Source organism: Corythoichthys intestinalis, chromosome 12, assembly GCF_030265065.1.
Source record: "Corythoichthys intestinalis isolate RoL2023-P3 chromosome 12, ASM3026506v1, whole genome shotgun sequence".
NCBI classification, from domain to species: domain Eukaryota; kingdom Metazoa; phylum Chordata; class Actinopteri; order Syngnathiformes; family Syngnathidae; genus Corythoichthys; species Corythoichthys intestinalis.
The window spans coordinates 48111169-48137848 of record NC_080406.1 but is presented as its reverse complement, the minus strand read 5'-3'; the positions used below and the strand labels follow the sequence as shown (position 1 = coordinate 48137848).

Below are 26680 nucleotides of genomic sequence, written 5' to 3'. Positions count from 1 at the left end.
TAAAAAACCTAATAAGTAAATGACTACAACCTCAACATGAAAAATACAACCATGTTTGATTTTTGTAATCATTGTTCATGTCCAAACCATGGTCTCATTTCGGTCTCAACTCCAAAAAGTCTTGCTCTCGGTGAGGTCTGGTCTCATGCAAGATATTGCCTTTAGGAAAACCTTAGATACTTCCAAGTCACTGCACTAAATTGTAAAACCTGTCAGAAACTTGAGCGCCTCAACTCATGACACGTCAGTGTGGTTTTTGCCATGAAAATTTCGAGGTCATTCACGAGAGTCGCCTCTGAGGCAACAACTTGACTTCCAATTTCTGCAATTATTGGCGGAGAGGTCGGCAAAGGCCGAGAGGGAAGAGAACGTGCGTCATACGTCTGAACTCTCACATGCTGTTCCTCATCAGGACACAAACTGGCAATGATGGCACGTGTCTGTCCTTTTCTCCTCCTCTGATGGCGTCAAAGATTGAATATGAGCAACAGGGAAAAATGAGAGGGAAATGAAACACATAGTTATCACATTAATTCGCAAGCACTTGTCACTGCTCGGGAAGTCACACGCACAAACTTTACAATTTAGATGAAATTGAACAGGAACAAGAAATGCCTCCAGATTTCAGCTTCTGTTTCTATGTGAAAAGAATTTGGCCTAAAGCTTCATCATCTAAAGCACAATTGAAGCAATGTTTATTTTTTAAGGCCTATTACCTTATAGTTATAGCACGACTGGGCGAACGTAGAAACAAAAAATTGCAGCCCGATGTAAATTATATACTAATTACAGTTACTGATGGTGATACATTTTCATTTGACCCGGAATGGCTGGCAATGTGTTTCAATGTTATGAATGATTTTGAATTTATGAAAGTTGTTAGAGCAATATGAAGATTGTTGATCTATTTCCTTAGTTTTATTAGTGTTTTAATCTAACTCTAGTAGGTCAAACACCATCAATGACGGCCAATGAGTTCCATATGCAAAAATGGCAAACATTTTTTCATGGCACTTCTCGCGGAAACATGACACAGATCTCGTCCGTAAAAATTTTAATGGGGTGAAAATCATTCCAGAACATAACAAGTTACTTACAGCCAACATAGCTTCGACATCTGGCACCACTCATTTCTTCCTACAATACAAGCGAGGGGATACAAACTTTTAAAAAAAGGAGAGGGAGGGAAAAAAAATCAATTGGTCTGGATGGTACAAGGATGCAAATCATTGTGGCTTGTGGCTCAGAATCGTCCTGAGCGCTCTCTGTCTCTAGAGCGGCGTCTATCGTGGTCGCGTCCGCCACCTCGGCCTCCTCGGTCACGGTCCCTTGAGCGGGATCGACGGTCTCTAGAACGTGACCGAGACCTGTGACGCCTAGGAGGAGGAAGCTCAAATTAGCCTTCGGTCCGATGCATTACCACATTTTCCAAACTATAAAATGATGCAGCGCTTCTCCGCACGAGTCAGTAAACGTACCCTCCCTTCCGGCGCCGTCCGTACAACTCTCTCCTCAGCTCGCGAGAAATTGGCTTCAGGTGCATGAAATTGCAGAAGCCACCTCGGGTGCACTCCCTGTGGGGTGACAGAAACTTTTAGACAGCTGAATTTAAACTTAGCATTTGTCCAGTGTTGTTTTCGTCAACAATGACGATAACGAAAATACTTTGTCGACAAACATGACGATGACAAGCTAAAAATGTGGCTTTGGAGATTGGAACATAACGAGACGAAAATGCGACTGTTTCTATCATATGTTCACAATGCGTGACATTTTCATGTTGTACGTGGAGTACGCCATCTTGCATCGTAGCAGTGTTTGGTTCTTGTCGCTCATGTGAGATGTGCTGCACCTCTCCCTCATTCTCTGCAGCAGATGTGTCTAAAGCTAGTCTGCGCTCCATCTTGCTTGTTTGGAAAACATGGTAAGATTTGTTTTCTTATCTTGGTGAGAGTATATGCAGTATAGCTTATAAAGGTCTGTCCTGAGTGATCATCAGATGCAAAATGTAACTCCTAGCGTTAGCGTCGCATTCTCATTAGCATTAGCTTCAGAATGGCAAGCGTCCAGGCAGCCAGTCTAAGGCAGAGCTACTTGGCTTTTCTGGTAAGTCTAGTGAAGAGCCAGTTGATGAAATGGCATTTAACTATTAGCCTACTTCAGCTGTTTTGTGTGGAAAATGGGCAATTACTGGGAAACAGTCAATGCATGCAACTTCTGACTAGACCATATGAATGGCAAAAAAAAAAAAAAAAAAAAAATCCCTCGGACATTTATTTACATACAGTTTGTGGCTTCCAGGTGGGTTTAATTGAAAATTATGTACTGGTTTTCCTGCTGGGTGTGTATTAACATCACCAAGTTGGTGTTGTCCTTGTAGACGTTAGATATGTGTTCGTCTATGTTCATTTGAAATTGTTGGAAACCTTTATTTTTGGAGTAAAACTTTTTAAATATACAGATGTAAACATTTTGAGTAACTGTCAACTAAAACTAGAGGAAATTTATATGAGATTTCTTTGACTGAAACTAGACTAAGACAAACACATTTTGAAATGACTAAAATATAACTAAGACTAATAAGTATTTTTGTGCAAAAACCAAAACTACAACATAAAATTAAAAGGGCTACCAAAAACAACACTGCTTTTGTCCAAACAAGATAAGACAATACCTATTCTTGCATTCATTTGTAGTCGATTGGAATACTGCAATGGTGTATTTACAGGTCTTAACAAAAAAATCAGGATGCTGCAGCTAATCCAGAATGCTGCCACCCAAGTTTTTGCAAATACGAGGAAACGCTCACCCCATTTCATACTGGCGACAGCAAGCTTCCCTGAAGTCTGTGACGGGAGACAGCTCAGCATGGATGGGCTGCCCATTGAACCAGCGATTATTCAAATCGATCACGGCCTTCTCCGCATCTTCTTCACAGCGGAACTACAAGCAAACAAATGGCATTGTTTTTTAAAAGAAAAAAATACAAATGCAGTATTGTCTTTACAAGCAATCATGCCGTTAAAGAAAGAAAACCTATAGACACGTACCTTGACATATACGTTCCCCACAAGGTGGTCTCCCAGGTTGTCACACACATTCATCTCCTCCACCTCACCATATTTCTCTTCCATTTCTGTGAAGACCTCCTAAAAACATCAGAGAACCATTGGGTTTCATTTTAAAAATATTTTACATTTTAATAACATTTTATGTTTTAATAATTACCTCATATATTAAAACGGTGCTGAAAAACGTTGGATTATTAATATTTTACTAAATTTGTGACTATCTTTATCTGAGGACGTCAAATCTGATATTTACTAATTTGTCCTTTTTTGATCAAAAACAAATTAAAATAATGTTTATTTTTTTTGTTTTTAAAAAGTAAATTAAAAAAAAATCTTAAATAAAAAGTAAAAAATAGCATTAAATGCTTAAAAATAAATAAATAACAGAATACAGTGGTGTCTCTACATAGGAATGTATAGGATCTGGTTTATAAGTCGAAATGGTCGTACGTCGAGCATGATTTTCCCATAAGAATACATTATAATACAATTAATTCGTTCCACAGCCCAAAAGCCTACGCTAAATCCTTAATAAATACTGCTGGTACAATTATAAATAGCAATTACACATAGCAAAACAAATTCTAAATACAATTTGAAAAAATTATATAATAAGTATTATGTAACGAATCGGGTTCTACTGTGGCGGCTGTGTTTTGCATGTTGTTCCTGAACTCACCGTGTGACTGACGAGACAGACAGAGAGGTGCACTAGAGTTTTTACTTTCACATGTTCTGTTGGCGTTTGCGTCAGCTACGGCAAAGACAGTAGCCGTGTTATGTTGCTCAAGTTCTGAAATAAGGGATTAAAAACCGCTCAAGTTCTAAAATAAGGGATTAAAAACCTGAAGAAGCTGGCGACTTCCGTGCTGTTGTTACAATGATAATAATTGTGACCTTAAATTATAAAGACTGTCGAACGGAGGTCGGACAAGGACAGCTCACCACGTTCATATTTTTCTATCATTTCCATCATACTTTTCTATCATTTCCATCATACTTTCAATGCTAAGCATCATCTTTTTTTCACCAGCTGCACTTACCTTCTTGGGACTCATAATGATTTCTCTCACAAGAAAATCCACCGTGTTGGAAAACAATGAAATTGTGACGCTGTCATAAATTGTCAAATTTCGAGCATGTCATCATACGTTATGACACATGACGAGTCAAATTTTACGTCCGATGTAGAAAGAATCGTATATTGAGGCGATCGTATGTAGAGGTACCACTGTATTGACTATAAAGAAGCACCATGAAATGGATTTCGGCCATTTACAGGTCAACAATGTCTCTATATGATTCAATGACTATCAATATAGTTGTTGATTCGCTAACGATCATAACTATCAAATTTTTTTAATTTTTTTTTTAGTTAGGTCTGACAGCTGTTTAGAACTAATTTTGGGTGCTATAGGATCCCCATTAAATCTCTCAATTACTACAATGCTAGCTTTCTGTTTGAAGATATTGTTAGTACTGACATATTAGAAGCCGATTTCACCCCTGACTTTACTGTCTCAATTGTTCCTCTGTAGAATCAATTCGTCGATAAATTGTGGAGAAAAAGTAGCACTGAGAATCAACCACGTGAAACGCTTACCTCAAAAAACTCATCATAGTGCTCCTGCATTTCCATGTCACTGATGGCACCTAGTGGGCATAACGTGAATGACAACGAGGCAACTTGCATTTATTAAAAATGATTATAATTCAAAAACTTACAGGTGAGGCCATCGGCAGACTGGGCGCTGTTCTGAGGGTTGCGGTAAATGTTCAGTAGGGCGATAGTCTGAAAGCCAAAATGCACATATTCAATATCATTAAGAATCATTAGAATCATCATCGACGCAGCCAGAAATCACTTCATTATTTTTCAATAAATAAGTTCTACGCTCAGAAAACACTAATCCTCTGCTGTATCAGGAGTTGCTTTGCAGACCCAACTTTCAACAGATTTCAAATTAGAATACATTTTTCTGTTGTTGGGGGTGACACAATTTTGGAGTTTTTGGACATAGTAACTTGATTACTTTTGTTGTTGGCAAAAATTTAAGTTTGGAGCACAACATGGCAGCCGCAAACTTGGTTCACATCAGCTTGGCAGATAATAGGGGTGCAACGGATCACAAAACTCACGGATCAGATCGTTCCTCGGATCAAGAGTCACGGATCGGATCATTTTTCAGATCAGCGAAAAGAAGAAAAAAAAAAAAAAAGACAAGTAAATATCATTTTTGTTTATTGAAAACTGAAATTATTAAATTAGAATTTATAAAAGTAGTGCACAAGGCATAATATCTTCTTTTTAACAAAATTATAACAACTTAAAGTGCAACAGCAACATAGAAATGCACATCTTCTCCTTTTAATACTGGTTCCAATGACCACTAGTAAAATAGAAGGAGATGGTCCATTTTATTGACTGAGACTCCCTTTTGTGATGCCAAATTCACTACATGTGCAAAGCACCCTATTTGTGGACCTAGTACTGCCTCCTTTACTGCATTTATTTGATTTTTTTTTTTTTTTTTTTTTTTTGCATTATCAGTTGTTACTGGGATATTAGTACTGGGCCTCCGTATCTTCCATTCTTCCACTGCTTGTGTCAGTACCTGCGCAAGATGAGTGCCTGTGTCTCTCTCATAGAGGGGGCGTGTCTGCAGCACTTGACTTTTCATCTCCTACTCTGGTGTGATAAAGTGAGCGGTTATCGTCACATAAACTCTCCCTTCCACTGGACGTCCACCTGTCCGTCGTGAGCGCAACAGTTGACGCCCGGGATAGTTCATTCACAACGTTTTTCTTTTCTCCTTCGTAGAGATTTGGCACAATCTTTTCACTAAGGTGTGTGCGCGATGGGATGTCGTAGCGTGGCTCAAGCATTTTCAACATGTATTTAAAGCCCTCGTTTTGCACAGCTGAATATGGTCTCACGTCTGCAGCTATAAACACACCGATAGCTTTAGTTATGGCTTTAGACCGGTCAGATTGTGCAGGAAGAGGCTGCTTAAATGGTCGGTGCTGAGCGGTTGTTTGCCAGGTTTTCTTCGGTCAGTAAAACACCCGGGTGATGACGCTTCTAATACGTGAACATACTGGATGTGTTTCCGCTGTCATATGGCTTCTTATGCCACAATGCGTACACACTGTCGCGGTTTTGTCCACTGACCTTTTTCCTTTGTCATCATACTTGACAGGGAAACCAAAATGCGCCCATACAGGGGATTTAAGTGTAGCAGGGGCGTTCAAGCTCCTCCTTTCTTCCACTTGCCATGTCTGCATTGTGCACTCTGCTCCCCTCTTTCTCCGCTCTACACAAGTTTGTGCGCCCGGAGCACAATTTTTTTTTCTCAGAAATTAATCCGCGGATCACATGTGTGCCGAACCGATGACGTCGATCCGAACGGATCTCGGACCAATCATGATCCGTTGCCCCACTAGCAGATAATGTGCAAATTATTCACTTTGGTTTTTGAAACAAAATCTCGGGGATTCCTGTCCAAGTCTACGTTTTACAAGAATTATGTCAGCTTCAATAATAAACTGCAACCTGAATTTTTTTGCATTGAAGTCTCATTAGATACTGCAGATGAATGTGGAGGTAACAAAATGACATATTTACCTGGCTGAAAGTGGGCTTATTATGTAATCTGGAGCATCGGTCACCATGTCGACAGGCACCGATTTTGAAATAGAAGGAACAATTAACTCTGCGGACAGAAAAACAAGATAATTAATTATTTAGTAGTCATAGTGTGCCAAAAACCCAAAATAAAAAAATCACCAGTGAAGCCATCGCGATTTCCCAGGAAGTGTGTCTAACGCAGTGGTTCTTAACCTTGCTAAAGGTAACGAACTGCATAAGTTTTTTTGCAATTGCCAAACCCTTCGGAATTTCATAATAAAGCCTTTTTTTTTTTTTTTTTTTAGGAATTCAAAACCTAGCAAGCTAACATCTAAGTGAATTCCTGTTCAAATTTCTTTCAGATTTCAAATTTACTACAAATAATTTTGCCTCTTGCTGTTTGTTTTTATGTTGGTAAATGAAATTAAACTCATTTCATTTCACACTGTTCCTGTTTTTTTTCATGTCTACATTCTCATTTTATTGTTGAATCCTTGCATCACATACTTTTTTAATGGCGTAAAATAACGCTTTTTAAAATTTTTTTTTAACTAACTACGCAGTTCACGCTGTCTGTAGGTCTGTTATGCTTCCTCATACCAACAAATTTTATTAAAACGAAAACATTAAGAGGGGTTTTAATATAAAATTAATATAACTTGTTCTAACATTTATCTTTTAAAAACTACAAGTCTTTCCATCCATGGATCGCTTTTACAAAATGTTAATAATGTTAATGCCATCTTGTTGATTTATTGTTATAATAAATACAGTACTTATGTACAGTATGTTGAATGTATATGTCCGTCTCGTCTTATCTTTCCATTCCAACAATAATTTACAGAAAAATATGGCACATTTTATAGATGGTTTGTATCACGATTAACTACGATTAATTAATTCTTAAGCTGTGATTAACTCGAATAAAAATTTCAATCGTTTGACAGCCCTAGTTGAAATAAATGGAATAAAGTCTGTAAATTGAGGGCAGACAAGTCCAAAACCGGGTCTAAAACGCTACTTTGCCCAGATTTAGTCAGCGTACAAAATAGGGCTCTGCATTTCACCTTCGCCGAACCCCTCAGGCTTACTCACCGAACCCCAGTTAAGAACCACTGGTCTAACGAGTCAACATTTGAACTGCCTACAATTAGAGCTGCCGCAAATAACTCATAGTTCATTCATGCAGTTCATTTAATTATCAAATAACTTAAGAACTATTTTGAAAGTCAATTAATCATTTAGAGACATTATTGACTATTGTGCATTTTTTCGGCCAACTTAATCAACAATAAGTGTTCTTTCTTCGCACTAGAAGAAAAAACTTAATTCGTGATGCAGAAATTCTATGTTTTTAAGCATCAGGGTGCACATATCGGATGTAATGTACTGCTCGTTGAACGGGATTGGTATGCTACATAGCATGCTGCGCACGACGTTTCCATTCAAACAAAGACTTCACTATATCTTAACCCCTTACACGCTAACTAAATAAAAGTAGCACTTCAGTGACTCACCACGTAATGTTTTCATATTTAATGAAGTCATGTGAATTTTTTGAAGTGATTTAATGCTTCTCTGCATGTTGACGTTACAGGCCAAGAAACTAGTAGCGCGGCATTTTTTTTTTTTAGCCAGCGAGCTAAAGCTATCTAGCGGGGGGTCGCTAAAGATGTAAACTTCTACCACAGCGTGCCTGCAAAAGCGCGGGGCTCCTGTTAAACATGAGCCGGATAGAGTACGTTTTATCAATCGAAGATTTATTGGCAGAATTGCTTACTTGTCTTTTTCTGTCCCAAAAATCGACGCCAAGTACTCCGCCATCTTGGCTAGCCGCTTTAGTCTTTCGGCAACACCACGCTTTCCCTTCTGACTACTTCACAATAAAGCACCCTGTATCAACCAATGGTTTTAGCATTCAAGAAGAAACGCCAATAGAAATACATAGTGGTCGTTGTTTCAAACGGAATTAATAAAGGTTAAACTCTTTGAAAATAGCAACCAAAATATATGAACAGCTTTGTGACTGAATTTTATGTTTACACGAAGAAACTCGAGACAAAACGCCATTATTGTGAAAGAATCATATCCATACCGGAAATATATATTAACATAACTTCAGTATACAATCCCTTTCAAAATAAGAGTAAGAATCTGTGAAGTACGGCGATATAAATTCATCTTCATGTGTGACTTTGAATGTTAAACCCGTTATTATTCAAAAAGAAGCTCTTGTTTGTAATATATGTGATGATAATTTATGTAATTGATATTTTAAGTCATTTTTATCACGCTGATGCTTGTGCTGGAAATTGTGAACAGTGAATGCTTGTTAAATAGTTTTTTGTTCAATGAAGTTACTGAAACTTGTTGTGACGTAGTTTAACTATTCACTGTGACAGAATTACAATCCATTTGAACTGGGAATTCAAATGGATTCAGTTCAAATGGGGCGTACAACTAATACCGTCAATTTGCTAGTCCATTAATTGAGAGATTAAGATAATAACATGAATTGCATTTTTTGTTTACATTGGTCGACTTGTCTTTGGGTGTTCTGATGTCACTCGCAGTGAATGCTCATGTTTCAGTGCAAAGTTGTTTTCAAACTATTGTAGGCCTATCATAAGCATTTCTGTGCTTTTTGTGAGTGACTTCCACCGACATGTAAGAAACGTATCATTGAATACGTGACTTTGACACGTGAATGCAGCATTTTCCAAGTTTTCGGTTTTAAGTAATCTAAACAATTTAGAAATTTGGTTCTTCTACGTCTAAATACATCCAGTACTGTATTGCTCTGGGATAAACATGTTGTTAATGGTGGTATGATAAAGAATACAAGAGGGCCACTCGCCTGAATAAAAATTGAAATAAACATTTAGACACCAATTATGGGTAAAAAAGATTTAACATTTGCCTTTGTGCTCCAGTAAAGTTTGAAAAGTAACTTTAGTCATGACAGTTAGTCCCCGCCCTCCTTTTGACTGTGTGTACCGTGTAGTAGTAGTTGACTGAAAAGTTCGCCTCGGCTCAGACAATATAGACAAGCTTATTGCTCCGGTTTGGTTTCAAGATTATAATATCAAGGGTTCAATCTTAAAAGGTATGGTTGCATCGCTAAACACTATAATTATTCCCGAACAAAGCGTAATAGAGTCCCTTTTGTTAGCTCATGTTGGGAGTCTTCCCGCTATTTTTAAGCTAGCTCAACTTGCTAGCCTTCGTTAGCCTAGCCTGGAGGCCGCCTGCTTTACTTTCTCGGAAGGGAAATTCCTCTATGTGTTCACGAATGGCGAAGGAGCTGTCTCGAAGTTATTAATGCACGTGAATTGATAAATCGCTTCCCCGGACGGAAGTTAGCTGCGTCGCTAGCGTTGTCTTTCAGCCGAGCCCGCCTGTTCGGAACACAATAGTACGAAATACGTCGTCAAGTGATAAATGGCGACATTCGACGCGCTCGAAACAATCCAAGCACTGTTAGCGTTACACCGACTGTATTATAAGAGATAATATAACGATTTTTTTGTCTCTCCGGAGGCTTGGTAGCGTCGCTGAATAGTACGTGTGTTGCCGAGGCGGATGCTCTCGGAAGTCTACCACGCAGTAAACCTTTGCCAGGATTTCCGGCTCCTTTCCATTTGCCCTATGCTGTTTTGTTTCCGTTTATTCTATTTCCGTTTCTAAAACTTTTTCCCATTCAGAGTCCAAGTGCGACTTGTCGTCCATATTTTTCAATAACACGAAGCCCCCGTGTGTTTCGGGAAACCGTAAGCGTTTCTTCTGCTTACGGTTGTGTAACGACGGCTGCCGCAACCGATGCCGCCGCTTCGGATAATCTCCAGCTAACTTTGTTCGCTGTCGGCGTCACCGAGTAATTCGCTCGGCCTGACGTTTAGTCGCCGGTTCACTTATGAATCCCCTCGCAACGTGTACGTACATATTTTAGGGGTGACTTGTCGTGTACACTGGCCTAACGTTTGGCCTTAAGACGCCATAGCCTCGCCCTCGACGATGCTAACGTTAGCAGTTAGCAGTCGACGGTCACAGGCGACAGAGTACTCTAGTAGTAGTGCAGGCTGACAGGGCCTCCTCTACTTGGAAGCACATACTTCCCCATATCAAACCTTTTTAGCCAACAATTACTTATAATTTTGTATTCCTAACCTTCATGCAGCACAATATATAATTTAACCCATATGATGAGGGTTGACAGAACAAAACAGTCCCCAGCCCAATCACAGCGTTAAAACCACCCAGTACAAAATAAATAAATAAATAGCCCAAATTAAAACCTCCCGTTCAAAATTAAATCTTTACAACTTTATATTTTCGTATTATAACAAAAAAAGAACAGTGGGGAGCATATTGGAGTGGAATATTGTTGTCTTGCCAAAAGCATCATGGGAGATGCAACTCCTAAGATGAAAAGGTTAAAACTATTGTATTATTTTCATTTAAGTTAATACAATAGTTATTAATTAACAATTTCATGCACAAATTATTATTTTTTAAACTACATTCATATAGGACCCAAGTCTCAAACATGCAGTCCACAGGACAATATTTTTTCTGCCCCCATTTGACAACAATCTATAGATGTCCAATTTTCACTGCAAGGGGCTGGAAGTGATCATCCTTCAACTTTTAACAGTTGTCCACAGGGCTCCAAACTAATTTTTTTACTAGAAGCACAGTGGCCCCTAACTTAAAGTTTTAGGGGCGCAAGCGAAGATTCAGGGTTGCACACAGTAAATCAACATGCAAAGCTTTCCTCTAATTGACACTGTTTAACCGATAAATACTTTCATAATAAATGCGTAAAACTGAAAACGTATGAGTCTTTTATTCTCTATCAGTTTTGAGATCGACCAGAATAGGGCTGCAGCTATCGATTATTTAGGTGATCGATTAATCTATCGATCAATTAATTTAAGTAATCCAGTAATTGGATTACAAATATTTAATATGGTGCAGAATAAGTTTAGGATATGCAAAACAAATAAACAAGTGTATATGATTCTAATAATATTCATTTTGGCCTGCTAAGATTACACTTTTAAAAGTACATTTCATGTGAATACAAAATAAAATTCCTGAGTGCTTCTTCAAACTATGCAAAGTTGCACTTTCGTTTCACAAGAGAAATAAATGCATTTAAAAATAAAATATCTGAGCTTGACACAAATGATGTTAAAAATAAATATAAATAAATGAGGCTCTAAGTACAAAAAAAGAATTGGCTAACTTTTATAGCAAAAGTCCGCTAGCTCAAATGCGATAAATTGCTAAATTTTCCCACTATTCCCACAAAATACTTTTAAATATACTTCTAAAATAAATGACAAATGCAAAAACAAACATTAGCTCAAACAAAAACTTACCTTTTGTTGGTCTTATCACGGAGCAGCTGGATTCAGCAATGTTAGACGAGTTGTCATCCAAAATTTGATTTGAAGCTTTTTTTTCTCCTCAAATGACTCAAGTTAATCGATTAATCGTTGCGGCACTCGACTAGAATACTACTTAGAAATTAGGTTAACATGGCAACTTTTTTCAATGTCTGTCGCCGTCACCTGGCACTACACACTATCATTAACGAATTTATTGATTGACAAATCACCTGCAAGGACAGTGGCCAACCTGGAAATTTACATCCACACACCACACTTTGTCAACATGGAGGAGCGTATCATTTTAGCGGTGTGCTACCAGCACATACTTTATGGTAACTCTCAGCAGGATTTTCGAGACATAAATAAAAAAGCAGCAGTGTGGAAAGTTGTTGGCGCTCCAAAAGAAATTTTAAAATGCCCTCCAAAATCACAGCTAATCAGAGACAAGCAATGGCGTACAGGCAGAGGGCGGTGTGTGTCGCTTGTTGCTGCAGTCACATTGTGCAACGTGTGTTGGCTTTCAGCTTAACGGCGATGACTTTCGCATTTTGCCATCGCTCATCGCCTCCCGTGTGTCGACAAAAAAACACAAAAAAAACAACCCTGCAATGTTACTAGCCGCACATGTGCAAGCAGATGAAAAAAAAAATCATATTGGCTCTAATTTTAGTTGCAAAATTCGACCATTTGGCCCTGCTGTTTTTTATGTTAATAAATACTAATGCTTTCGAAACGTGTCCCTTCTTGGATTTCTGAGAGCGATTTGGCACCAATCTCGTGTAAGTTTTTGCGAGAATTCACGTAAGCGTAACTATACAATGGTGCTGTCACAATGATGAAATTCAACAAATAATCTTGGCTTTGCAGGTCTATAAGAAGAAATTATTAGATTGTGGTAAGAATAAAACTGATAAATCAAGTGATAGCACTTCCCGGTTCTCCATGTTGTTTATGTGGCTTCACTTGTTGGATGCCATATGATTTATTGGTCGTGACTTTTAGCAGTGGCTAGATCACACTACAACTTTACGTCCTGTTGTTCCTACCCCCGCCCACAGTTTTGGTATGTTGTCAAGCTGGTCTCAACATTAATAGGTTTTCAATTTAACTTTCCATGAGCTGGAGAAACCCTTTCAATATTTTCTTTTCCACTCCTTTTTATTATATTACTAATAAATGCAATGCTTTTGCAGCTTATTCACGCATTGCCGCCAACAGTTGGGCTTAAGTGTGGAGTACAAGTTTGTCAGCCACAAAAAAAAAAAAAAATCAAGAAAAATAATGTTTTTAAAATAAATAAATCTGCAAGAGTCCTACTTGCAAAGGTGCAAGTAGATAAAAAATGTACTTGGCATGTATCAAATTTTAGGGGTGAAATTTAGGAGCAGTCTAGAGCCCTGGTCCACTGTACTGACCACTGTCTCTGAAAGGGCTAATAATTAACTTGGTTCATGATCAAATGTCAAAAATACATGTTTGTCTAAAGAAATCATTGTTGAAGTACATATTTGACAGAATTTTCCATAACCGATCATGTGCTGAGAAGAGCGTTTCTTTTGAGATTGCTGTCAAAAGCAGAAGCAAATCAAATTGTGATGAGGAAGCTATTCGAAACACCAGAATACGCAGCAGAACTTCTAAAAATATACATTGCATCAAATGCATTTTAAAAATGTTATTTTTAAAATTATTTTGGGGAATTTGACTGCACGTGCAAATCAGAAATTACATGTAGTTCACAGCTTTTGTGAGGCACTGTAATGCCAGTTCAGTAATTTCTAGAGGTGTGCATCAGCACTGCCCTCACGATTCGATTCGATTACGATTCGGAGGGCCACGATTCGATTTGATTCAGAGGGTCACGATTCGGTTCGAGTAAGTCAAGTATATGTTAAAACGACAAAGAAAATATTGTAGTGCAGCAGCATCTTTATCACAATATCAATCCAGGGATCAGTTCCGTTGCAAACAAAACTAAATTGCAATGTAGAACAAAAGTAAAATGTAGGCCTAGCCCACTATATATGTGCAATAGAGGTTAGATCGGGCCTAAAAAATACAGCCCGACCCGACACGGCCTGCTGGTATTGAAGCCCGACCCGGCCCGAGCCCGATCAATTAACTAGATTTGCAGGCCCAGCCCGAAAAACCCAATTTTGTTGTTGTTGTTTTTTTGTTATTGTTGGAGTGACGCGGAAAAGGGAAAAACAAAACAAAACGCAGCAGCAGCAATTTATTTTCATTTCTTCGAGCTGGCAGAAAAAACTGTTTAAATAGTCTACATATTCCACGGGTTCATGTGCGTGCACAAGCAAATGCACAATACAGAGAGCCTGCTCTCGGTTTTTCCCATTTTTTAAAAATATATAATTTATTAGTCGGCACGGCAGCTCGACCCGAACGTGAATGCTTAACATTTTGGGTCCGGGTCAGGTTCGGGCACAAGATCTAACCTCTAAGAGATAGGACATAACATAACAATGACTGAAGCAGAGAAAGAGGGAGCAAGAAAGATTATTCATGCACCGTCCTAAGACTTTGAAAGCAGACATCTGGAGCAATTTTGGCTTCTACTGGGTTGGTGGGAAACTTGACCAGAGTTGTGCATGTGTAAAAATTGAAACATGAGAATAATAATACAAATGGGGAAACCAAATCCGTTGCATCACCAGAATTGCGCAGGGAAGATTTTTGAACGTACTTATATATCTTAAAATGCGCTGAATCGATTCGGCTTGTTGCCCGCATCGAATCGAATCGTCCATGCCCTGCATCGGGATGCATCGCCGCATCGATTATTGTTGACACCACTAGTAATTTCAGTACTTTATTAGAGTGAAGATCCTGCTGTAAGCAAGCAACATAGTAGAACTTCAAGGTGCAGACATCCTGTACAAGATCTTTTTAAACTAATCAAAACGGTTCTTTCTGAAACCGCCAAATTGTCAGTTTAGCCCAAACTAATCTTGTCATAGTATCCAGAAGGAAGACGGCACTAAAATGAAATAGATAAACTAGGGGCAACCAGGGCCGGCCCAGGCCATTTGGAGGCCCTAAGCAAAATAATGCAAAGGGGCCCATATTTTTGGCCCACCATTTCGTCACAGTGTACTGTGAAACCCATACATGCAATCCAACCCATACATCCATATTTTGTATATTAATCAGATTTTGTTGCACTGCATACTTCAAACTTCTAACCCCAAATGATTGTCAGTACTTACAGTAAATAGCGCCAAACCTTTTTTCTAAAACAGGACAGAAAGAAGTTAAGGAATAACTTTTATTTTTTTAAGCTTGTAATCAAGTCTCAAAACTCACAAAAGTCAAATAAAGCAAACTTTATAACAAAATAGAACACAAATTAAACAATTGCCAGATTGGGGGCCCCCTGGTGGTCAGGGGCCCTAAGCAGCTGCATAGTCTGTGTATAGGCTGGGCCGGCCCTGGGGGCAACCTCTTCAGCACCAACCCACACTGTTGTGAAATGTAAATGTTGGTGTGATACAATATTTTGAGAATAAATGCTTTCAACGTCCACTTTTGGCAGCTCCCCTGTCTTTTAAGAGACAATGTCCAAGGGCGGAGCAGACGACTTGATAGAGATCGAGATCGATGAAAGGGAAAAACAAGCATGCTTGGAGGAGAGGTGAGAACACTCAAATTGCCGTATTTTCTGCACTATAAGATGCACCTAAAAGCCTTCAATTTTCTCAAAAGCTGGCAGTGCGGCTTATAATCCAATGCACCTTAAATATAGATCAATGTTAGTTTTTCTGTGAGTATTTATACATTAAAAAAAACAGTTCAAACATGCCTTGCTGCACACCTTTTTATTCTTTAATCATCAAAAAATTATGTCATGCACCATTTTCCAATATTTTTACATTTTTGAAAGTGTCATAACCAGCTAAAGTTGATTTTCAAATGCCAAATATGGAAAATTACACAAATTGCTTGATTACTGATAAACTATAAATCTCAGTAAGGTTTTGACAACTGATCATAAAAATTGAACATATTAGCTTTAATTTGACATGTTGAGCAAATGAGCACAGAGTAAATTACATTCCAAAAATTTGAAAACATTTATAACATTTTCTATTTCAATTAAACAAAACTTGATCTTTTACATCTGGGAGGGATCTGTTCATGCCTCTGGCTCTACCTCTCAGCCCTTGGAGCTCTGGCAGGGGGTCAATCTAAAGTGAAAAAAATATATATTCTATGGTTTACAAATAGCCATTTTCACACTGTATTTTCAAATTCATGCCTAAGTATATAAAAGATAATGATGTAATCTTCTAACCTATCATTGAATTTTTACGTTTCTAATGGAGTTTAGCAGCTTAGTGAGAAAACACATTTTTGATTTGAAAAGGCTCCTGGGAGCCACTAGAGCAGCGCTAAAGAGCTGCATGCGGCTCTCGAGCTGCGGGTTGCTGACCCCCGATCTAGTGGATGAATAACGCAACCCCAACCACTACTACTACTGCACCTTGTAATGTGGTGCACCCTATACAGTTTATGAAAACAGCTTTAAAATAGGCCATTCATTGAAGGTGCGTCTTGTATTTCCATGTGCCTTATAGTGCTGAAAATACGGTCTAATTTTTGTCACTGTTTCACGGTTTACAATATCCCGTATTGTTTCGCCCAATAGCATGGAGGAACAGACTATCATGGCATCAGATCTGATCCAGCAAGACATTGACATCAACGAGCCGGTTGGCAATTTGAAGAGGCTGTTGGAGCCTCGGCTTCAAATTTCACTAGATTCGTATGAAATATGCTTGCAAGACATTCAGGTAACAATTTTAACATATAGGCCACCGTTAGGTGATCGGACCTTGCAAAGGAGCTCATCTGGTTTCTTCCTCGCAGTTGCACCCTGATCACAGCCTCTTTGATCAGGGTGTCAAAACAGATGGCACGGTGCAGCTCAGCCTGCAGCTCATAAGCAAGCCAGGTGAGAGTTACGCCATCACCGCCAACGGTTCACCGCACGAAAAACCCAACTCGATATTGTTGGTTCCCTTTCTCTAGGTGAAGAGAAGTTGAACATCTTGGAGATTGTGAAGCCCGTGGAGACGGTGGAAGTGGTGATTGACCCGGACGCGGCGGGTGAGGAAGGTTCGCTGGTGGAGGAGGGGCAGCTCATCGCCGTGGAACGCTCGGGTCTGTCCGACGAGACCTCAGAGCAGGTGACACGCTGGGCCGCCGCCTTGGAAGGCTATCGCAAGGAGCAAGTCCGACTCGGAATACCCTACGGTGAGGAAACTGAGACGAGTTTGGCAAATACGGAACTAGGCGTGTGACAAAATATCGAAATGGTGATATATCGTGATACTTTGTATCCCAAAAGGTTATCGATATGCTCCTGTCAAGAATCGATATAATGTTTTTAAAAGGTGTCAATAAAAAAAAAGAAAAAACGGCTGCCATTGACTGTGCTCGACGCCCAATCCATTTAGACTGGGAACGTTCGTTCATTCAAAACCAGAGCATTCACAGTCATTCGGTCCGATTTTCGGGGCATTTACAGGTCACTTGCTTTTCATTTAAGGGCAGTTATAGGTCATTTCCTGTTGAGTTTGAGTCACTGCCTATTCATTTGGGTGATTCCCTGGTCACTTCCTGTTCTGTAATGCAAAATAAACATAAAATGGCCCAAAATCTACAGGAAGTAACTGAAAATCAACAGGTAAATGACCTTAAATGACCGCAAATTACTCATTGCCTGGCATTGGCTGCCGCTGACAGCCATAGACGTTCAATCCGTTTGAAGTGGGAGGGATGGCATTCATTCGCTGCCACCCTCCCAGTTCAAATGGATTGGACGTCTACTAGTGATAAACTCATTCCAAGTCACAGCAGAAGCTTGTTTTTCTGTTTATTAGTTGTTTGTAGAATATTATATATATATATATATATATATATATATATATATATATATATATATATTTGTATCGCATATCGTATCGTGAGGTACCAAGGGGTTCCCACTCCTAACGCAACATCGCTAAGGGCGCCCTCGCTCTTTTGTCAGATCCCGTCCTGTGGACGGCCGACCAGTCGATACACTGGGCCGTGTGGGTGATGAAGGAATTCAGCATCGACGAGATGGAAATCGGGAGCATTCACATCCCAGGTCGAAACCTCTGTGCGTTAAGCCAGGAAGAGTTTCTCCAGAAAGTACCAAACGGGGAGATTCTCTGGAGCCACCTGGAACTTCTTCGGAAATGTAAGTCACGTGCAATGAATGCGTTAGTTTTCTTCAAAATCAAAATAAATTTATGAAATAAAATTAAAGCTGTTAGAACAATAGAAAGGTTGTAATCACTTAACACCCTAGTTTCAGTGTGGTAAGTGGTCATATACCAAAGTTAGTGTGCGCTTACTGTAAAAACAGCTGATTTTCGAATGCTTGTTTGTCCATTGTTGTCAATGGCAGCCAATGAGTTAATGCCAATGTTTGGAATTTCAGATGTTTTGGCAAGCCAGGACCAGTCCGGAGGGGACGCCACTGTTACCATCGATCAACGTAAGCCAAAACCTTAACTACTAGCAAATCAAAAGATTGCTGTATTTTTTCGGATTATGAGTCGTACTAGCCCAAAAAATGTATAATGACGAGAAAAAGGACGTAGCATATATAAGTCGTCATGGAGAATCACTCGCAGTTTTGAAGAGAATTTATTTCATCAGAGACCAAGAGCGAACGTTATACGTTACAGTAATAATAAAATGGAGAGGGACAGACTAAGTAAGCGTTTGTTAAAGGTTCTAACAACACTTTTTTTTCCAGTGCATCGCGGAATTTTGTTTAATTCATTTTAAAAAAACAGCAACTTCATTTTTTTATGTGAAATAGTGGAGGAAAACATCAGTAAAAGCCAGTACTGTATTTCTAGAAAAGGGCCACGCATAGTGCAGAGCAGCCATTTTTTTATGCCGTTACTATTTTAGCAAATCTAATGCGAATATCTCAGATTTTCGATTTTTGCTCATGATGTCATTACTACTCATCACATGAGCCTATGCTCTAATGTATCAGTGTTTATGTATTGAGCCCCAAAAAGGTCAAAATTAAATAATAACATTTTGAAATAAAAACCATTTTGATAAATAACAAATTGTCTAGTATGGCCTTAAATTGTAAAATAAGGTAATATTATTGTGGAAAAGATTTTACGAGATAAAAAGCGTTTTTCACAAAGTATTTTTTTAATTTCATAATACCTTTTTCTACAATATACTTTTTGTTTCATAATGTCATTTTTCAGCACAATGAGATTTTACACGATAAGCGTATTTAACAGTCATTTTTTTCATGATGTCGTTTTCCACAATGGTTGCGCTAGCATTTGGTGGGACTACTTTCAGAGTTACTCAGCTGCGAACCGGTTGAATTGTAACCCTAAGTTACCTAACAGTTCATCGACGAAACGCTACCAAATGCTAACGACCAGATGCTACCAAATGCTAGTGCACCTAGCCTGACTCCACGATCCAGCCAATTACTTAACTTACTCCGCCTTATGTATTTGCTTGACAGAAGGCAATTAATTGTGCTGAAAGACAACATTATGAAATAAAAAGGCCATTGTGGAAAAGGCCCTACAATTTAAGGGCCATATTACACAATTTGTCTGTGATCAAAATGGTATTTATTTGGACCCTTTTGGGTTTCCATATTTATGTGTCTGAGCATAACTGACTTCACAAAATGGCTGCACAAGTAAGTAGTGCCTTTATTTTCTTCATAATCAGAAGTCAGAGACATACTCCATTTACAAACTTGCCTAAATACTTTGAGCAACTGTCTTCCACATTAAGGGAATTTATACTAGGTCTTTTTTGCCCCTTTAAAGGGATCCATGGATAGAATGACTTGTAGTTCTTCTCCTCTTGATGTTTTCGTTTTTATACAATTTGAAGATCAGTTTAACTAGTAGGTCGCCATTGTTGCTGACGTCGCAGGGCCGTGACGTCACATGGTTTCGCTGCCGGGCTTCCAGAGTATGACTGTAGCGAGATAAACATGTCATCGGTTCAACCCTTACAATTTGAACCCAAGAGGAACATTAATGATCATGACAGCAGTGTCGAGATTTCACAAAATGAGCAGAAAAAGCAAACTGGACAGGAAAGACGGGATGAGACGAGAGTAGGAAAAAAAACGGAGTTCTGCCAAAATGTGCTACACCTGCGAAACTTCTGCAAGAGGCAAATTTGACACCCAAAGTGATACCGTGCACTTTCAGCTTGTTTTGTTTAGATTAGGGCTGTCAAAATTATCGCGTTAACGGGCGGTAATTAATTTTTTACATTTATCACGTTAAAATATTTGACGCAATTAACGCACTTGCCCCGCTCAAACACATTAAAATGGCAGCACAGTGCAATGTCAACTTGTTACTTGTGTTTTTGGGAGTTTAGTCGCCCTCTGCTGGCGCTTGGGTGTGACTGATTTCATGGGCTTAAGCACCCTTGAGCATTGTGTAATTATTGACATCAACAATGGCGGGCTAATAGTTTATTTTTTGATTGAAAATTTTACAAATTTTATTAAAACGAAAACATGTAGAGGGGTTTTAATATAAAATTTCTATAACTTGTTCTAACATTTATCTTTTAAGAACTACAAGTCTTTCTATCCATGGATCGCTTTAACAGAACGTTAATAATGTTAATGCCATCTTGTTGGTTTATTGTTATAATAAACAAATACCGTACTTATGTACCGTATGTTGAACGTATATACCCATCTTGTGACTTATCTTTCCTTTCCAACAATAATTTACAGAAAAATACGGCATATTTTATAGATGGTTTGAATTGCGATTAATTACGATTAATTAATTTTTAAGCTGTAATTAACTCGATTAAAAATTTTAATCGTTTGACAGCCCTAGTTTAGATGCATACAGACGGAACATACTAAAGATGCCTTAAGAAAATACTTAAATGTAGTAATATTAAATAAGGATGGTGTTAATATGCTACATGACGAATGTGGTCAACACATCAATAATCTGCTTTAAAGCTACCACAAGAAAACACAATGCTTAAAAGTATGCGAGGGAAACACATGCAAAAAGCATTTTGAGGCAATGAAAAGGTAATAAAAGACTCAATAAAACACAAATAGTAAGTACTCGCCGCTTTTAACCGATGTGCGCATGTGTAGGACGTCTCGCCATGTAGAAGAAATTGCAGTAACCCGGTAATATTCATCGAGCGACAGTGACAATCTGCGTCATGACCCTGAGCTTCCAAAATACATGGCGCCCTCCGTAGGTCAAAACATGTACTAAATATTATAGATTTTTAAATCAATGGCAATTTTTTATGTTTCTAATAACATATTTTAGTAAAAGAGAACAATGGCGTACCGCAAGCAACACGTCACTTCCGCTCATTAATATTCATGACATTAGCTACTGTTGCTAAGTAGGGACAAGCCACCGTTTGTCCCTAATAGGAAATGAATGGAAATCATGTACGAAGGAGATGTTTACAGAGCTAAACCTACCAATTCTCTCCGATAATGATGTGCCTGGTGCCAAATTGACTGGCAAAGATGTGGAAAAACAGTTAAAGAGATGGCTTTAGTGTCGAAGGCTGAAAAAGACGAAAATAACGAGCCGACCTAAGCATAGCTTTAGCTTTTTTATCGACGCGTCTGACAATGACATTCTCCTGTTTCAACAAGCTATCCTTTACCATCGGCCCTGTCTTTTTTATATATCCTCTGGTTGTCCTACGTCTCAATGTTCTTGGGAGTAATTTAGTTAGCTTTGTGTAGCGATCGCAAATGCTACTCAGTGACAGCCAACGAACACTTTTAATTTTTTCATTGATAACACATCGTAATTCTATAATTTATTTACACTTCCCCCTTACTAAAGTTGTTTTATATATATATATATATATATATATATATATATATATATATATATATATATATATATATATATATATACATAACAGAAACGGTAACAGTGGCAGTCAGATACCATTGTAATTCTTTTCAGGTCATTTATTGTCAGACAGAAGCAGTACGGCACAACGGTACGCTAAAAAAATAAGTTAAAAATATAAAAATGGCTTACCTCTTTGTCCTCTGAAAGACCATGCCAACCCAACATAATGTTTACTGCATATGAAACGTGACTGGATTCACCAAGCTGGTGTTAAAAGTCCGCGCAAGTTGATTCGGTCTTCACATTTTTTCCTCCCGAGTTTTTGGTTTTCGGAAACGTATGAAGAAAACATCCTTTATGTGTCGTAATGTCTAGAGTCGTTTCTACAAGTTCTAAAAAAGCATAGCGTGATCGGCATGTTCGTTTTTGAAAGATAACCGGAGAAAAGTAGCACAAATTACGTTGTGTCTATGCGAGGGCGGGTCTATAATGTCCCACTTCCGCTTTTCTTCCACTTTACGATGCGACGTCACGGTCTAAAAATAGCCTGCGTGCGGTACGCCATTGTGGCTTATTAGAGCCTACAAGTCTTAAGTCTGAGGATCCCTGTAATGTAACATAAAAACAGTTATTCAGAAAACTATAAAACACAACATAACTTGTTTACCGAACTCTCAATCACACTGCAAATGACTACCAAATCCATTCAAGTCTTCATCTTTAGTACAGCTTCTGAACAACTCCGCCAACTCTCACAGAGTTAGTGTGAGGGGGGGGGGGGACATAATGTCAAAGGCCCGACCAAACTATAACAAAATAGAAAGATTAATGGTCCAGCAAAACTGTATTATAGCACCACTTTGTTCTGACTAGAGTCCAATCTTATCCAGCTGTGCAGATCATCCCAGCCCAGGTTAGCACACCCACGGCAATTAAAGTGATGAAGCAGAACCGCGGACCACGAGCGCCCCGCATTTCGGGAGAGGAGCGCAGCTCGCCTGGCAACCGTACAGGTAGGCTAGACGAGACGCTTGAAAAACAGGTGTCAAAGCCTAGAAAAGGAATGAGACGCTCTTCTGGCGACAGGCAACAACGGTCAGATCCAACTGTGGCAGTTCCTGTTGGAGCTGCTGACGGACAAAGACTCCAGGGACTGCATCTCCTGGGTGGGCGAGGAGGGCGAGTTCAAGCTCAACCAGCCCGAGCTCGTGGCGCAAAAGTGGGGCCAGCGCAAAAACAAGCCGACCATGAACTACGAGAAACTCAGCCGAGCCCTCAGGTGCCACCTCGCTCGAATCACACGCCGCGATTTTTTTCTAAGGTTGCCGTCTCGGTCGCAGGTATTACTACGACGGCGACATGATCAGCAAAGTGCAGGGAAAGCGTTTCGTGTACAAGTTCGTGTGCGACCTGCGAACCCTGATCGGCTACAGCGCCGCCGAGCTCAACAGCCTGGTGGCCGAATGCGAGCAGAGGAAGATGTCGCGGTTGCAGATGCATGGCATCGCGCAGCCTATCACCACTGTCACCTTGGCCACCACAATGGAAAAGGACAGCTGAACCTCATGAATGGGGACGAACACTTTATTTCCACGTTCGAAGAGGAGGACGGAGTGAGTGAATGCTTTAAACGGGACTGAATTAATGTCTTCCTTTGTATATATACGGCAACGCATCCTGTTTTGATAGCCGGGCCACGGCACGTGTATTTTCATAATAGAAGACCCCTTTTGTATTTTTTATTTTAGTTATGTCAATCGTGTATGTTCTGCTGCATTTTTGAACCCCATTTTTTTGTCCATACCGGGGGAATAAAATTGCATTTTTTTTCGCAACAGTCTTCATTCATTCAACTCATTCATTTATTATACTGTATTTTAAAATGCACTCATCACTGCAGTCCTGATGTTTCTTAACTCATTGACTGCCATTAACAGTCATGGACCTCCAATCTGTTTGAACTGTCACGTCCGTTTTTGTTAACGATAAAAACCTTGGTGTACAAACGTGGATCTAACTGACATCACAAAATAGCTGCACTCGTAAGCGGTGTCATTTTTTTGTTGAATCTTTTTCTCCATTATCAGAGGTTGAAGAAATTTGACAGTTGCACACCTGTACTAAGTAAGTCATTTATATAGTAGAATTGAAACCATCACTCAAATAATTTGAGCAACTCAATTTTATAAAATTGACTGAAGAATTTTTGTCCGCCTCGAGGAATCGTTTAATTTTGCCAGCTCAAAGCATGACGATTTTGCCTGGACCACTTTTAATACGCCACAAACTGCGGACGTCATGTGCGTACAGGACGAAGACAGAGGGGGCGGATTCATTTGATTTCTACCATTCATGAATATATGGTTAATGAGGAAGGAGACGAAAGCGAAGAGAAAGGCACCAAGAAAAAGCAGAAAATGTCAAAAGTGTGGGCACATTTCAAGCTGGAGACCAATGCGAACACTGTTTCATGTATTCACTGTATGACAGCGTCACAGCGCTGTGCTATACTTTTAATGCTGCAGCTCAACCGAAGGCACCCGTTTACTCCTAGAGCAGAGGAGCGTTATTCGGGACGGTAAAATTACTGTAATTTTCGGACTATCAGTCGCAATTTTTTTTTCTTCATTTTGAATCCTGCAGTTTATATTCCAGTGTGGCGTATTTGTTGATTTATTGGGGTCAATAGGTAAGACTTTGACATATAACATATAACAGTCTTATGACGCTGCTTGATAGCAGCGTCATAAGACTGTTATATTTATGACGCAACACGATCATGGCCATTAATGAATGCTTATGACAGATGTCATTAACTCATTTGCTCCCAAAAACGTATAAATACGTCCTATTTTTAATTGTTTTATTGTCCCAAAGACGTATTTATACGTCTTTTACGTTTGGTTTTTGTTTTTTTCCTCAAAAGAGACATCTCTGGGTTCTGATTCAATTTAGCTCCAAAGCACAAAGCTGAAAATCCATTTTAAAGCAATAAAACTGGCCACTGGAAGGCAGTAGCGCAGTTGGTAAGACCCGCAACCCAATTCAACGGCAACGGACGGCCAAGCTGCATGGCTGGGGCGCCGGCAGAAGACGACAAAATGGATGCCAGGAGGCGGACTACCGAGCAGAACAACCGGTAGGACGCCCGGAATGCCAGGCGCTGGATGACCGAGCAGAACGACCGGGACCACTAGTGCAGTGGACGATGCCTTTGAGTCCGTGCTGCTCACGAGCAGAGCCCGCAGAGACTTAAAAAAATTCATCTTTATGAGACAGGCGGCGATGAGGGAAAAGTTTCACCTGCTGTCGTGGCCGGAACAGCGTCGTCTTTCAGTTAGTTATGTGTAAATAAATTGTTACTTTGCTGTCAAAAGCTCAATTTGTCTAGTTGTTTATCTTATTTTGTAAAAGGAAACAATTATTCAGATGTTTAGGATGTAACCAAAGCAAAAAATAGCAGTGTTAAAGTCAAAGTTATGTTTGAAATGTATGCTTTCACAAAAAGCTCAATTTCTCCATTTTTTTCATCAGATATTGGAAAATTGCTCAAACTAAGCTGTTTTCTAATGCTAGAATGGAAAAAGATATGAACTAACTTTTTTCTGCTGAAAGAAGAGAGTCTAATCTTTCTTTTGGTGGATTCCATGTTTATATAGCAATAGAACAGAATTTTCTGCGGGCCTCGCAAAATCAGTCAAAATCCAGTAAAACGGCCGGAAGCGAAGGGCTTTGCTCCGGTGAAAATGGCTGGGAGTGAATGAGTTAAGTGTCATCTGGCAAATTATGTCACTAACTCCATTTATGTCCAACTCGTATCTTTTGCTGGATGGCACAAAATTGCATCTGTCATAAGCATTCATTAATGCTCATGGCAGTGTCATAAGTATGATGGTCTTATGACAGTCTTATGGCGCCACTGTCAAATAGAGTGTTACCAAATACCATAACTAGCAATTAATGAACCAAATGCAACAGTAACTGAAGAAACAATTAGCACAGAACATGAATTTTGATTGTTATTTACATCTGTAGTGCTGTAATTCATGCTAGGAGGCATGTTGGATAACAGCAGGTGGCAGCAGAGGTTGACTGTCTCCTCCAAGGGAGCAGTGATGGCCAAATGAAGCTTCTTGAAGCAATGAAGCTTTATAGCCAATTAGTTGAAAGCTTTATTTGGTCTCATGACAGTCTTATGATGTCGCTGTCAAATAAAGGGACACACTTAATATCTTTCGGTGTAAATATCCCATAATACAGTGAGAACAGCTGTGGCTTATACTCTGGTGCAGTTTATCCATGAACAAGTGCCATATCACGCAAGCCGAACCGCGGGACCCGCACTGGCGCAGCTCCAGTGACCCGGCGAGACCCCGACCAAAAGGCCAAACCCTGCGTGTTCACCTTAGTCTTAACCCCTTGTACTGACTCCATTTTGAAAGCTGGAAAAGGATTTCGAAGCAAGTGTTGACAATTTATTCAGGTCGACAGCGATCATACAGCACAGAGGGACCCAGGCAAGGATTCAGGGTCACCATATCACAAGTCAACTAAAGGTTCCCGGAAAAAATGACCACGATTAGTTAAACTTTCAGTCTTTCGAAGGCTCTCGCGGGGAAGGCTGAGGGCAGAAGAAGGGTGTGCTTGGACGTTGTT

The 26680-nt window shown here is 39.4% G+C and overlaps 2 protein-coding genes across 3 annotated transcripts; one reads left to right on the top strand and one right to left on the bottom strand.

Annotated features, from left to right (window-relative positions):
* Positions 1 to 1039: 1039 nt before the first annotated feature.
* LOC130926940 (splicing factor U2AF 35 kDa subunit) lies at positions 1040 to 10267 on the bottom strand. Its single transcript, XM_057852295.1, has 8 exons — positions 8480 to 10267; positions 6697 to 6784; positions 4797 to 4863; positions 4675 to 4724; positions 3051 to 3149; positions 2810 to 2943; positions 1479 to 1574; positions 1040 to 1376 (listed from the first exon to the last, which is right to left on the bottom strand). The coding sequence occupies exons 1-8, from the start codon at positions 8521 to 8523 to the stop codon at positions 1244 to 1246; spliced, it is 711 nt and encodes a 236-aa protein (XP_057708278.1). The 5' UTR covers positions 8524 to 10267; the 3' UTR covers positions 1040 to 1243.
* Positions 9656 to 23871, top strand: gabpa (GA binding protein transcription factor subunit alpha). Of its 2 annotated transcripts, none has more exons than XM_057852275.1 (10): positions 9656 to 9805; positions 15646 to 15744; positions 16759 to 16903; positions 16980 to 17064; positions 17142 to 17366; positions 18145 to 18339; positions 18583 to 18639; positions 22915 to 23037; positions 23111 to 23303; positions 23365 to 23869. In XM_057852275.1, exons 2-10 carry the CDS (start codon positions 15668 to 15670, stop codon positions 23582 to 23584), a joined length of 1320 nt encoding a protein of 439 aa, XP_057708258.1. In that variant the 5' UTR covers positions 9656 to 9805; positions 15646 to 15667; the 3' UTR covers positions 23585 to 23869. The 2 variants fall into 2 exon arrangements, with proteins under 2 accessions (XP_057708258.1, XP_057708259.1); XM_057852276.1 differs by lacking the exon at positions 9656 to 9805 and adding an exon at positions 9900 to 10631 and having other exon boundaries at positions 23365 to 23871.
* The last annotated feature ends 2809 nt before the right edge of the window (positions 23872 to 26680 follow it).

What these genes read in the sequence shown, in the direction of transcription:
- LOC130926940 (XM_057852295.1), bottom strand. Translation starts at nt 8,523, where the DNA reads ATGGCGGAGTACTTGGCGTCGATTTTTGGGACAGAAAAAGACAA. An exon ending in GTCTGCCGATGGCCTCACCT is followed by an intron (nt 4,725 to 4,796) that starts GTAAGTTTTTGA and finishes TATGCCCACTAG; the next exon opens with GTGCCATCAGTGACATGGAA. An exon ending in TGGGGAACGTATATGTCAAG is followed by an intron (nt 2,944 to 3,050) that starts GTACGTGTCTAT and finishes GTTTGCTTGTAG; the next exon opens with TTCCGCTGTGAAGAAGATGC.
- gabpa (XM_057852276.1), top strand. Translation starts at nt 15,668, where the DNA reads ATGTCCAAGGGCGGAGCAGACGACTTGATAGAGATCGAGATCGATGAA. An exon ending in TATGCTTGCAAGACATTCAG is followed by an intron (nt 16,904 to 16,979) that starts GTAACAATTTTA and finishes TCTTCCTCGCAG; the next exon opens with TTGCACCCTGATCACAGCCT. An exon ending in GCAGCTCATAAGCAAGCCAG is followed by an intron (nt 17,065 to 17,141) that starts GTGAGAGTTACG and finishes CCCTTTCTCTAG; the next exon opens with GTGAAGAGAAGTTGAACATC.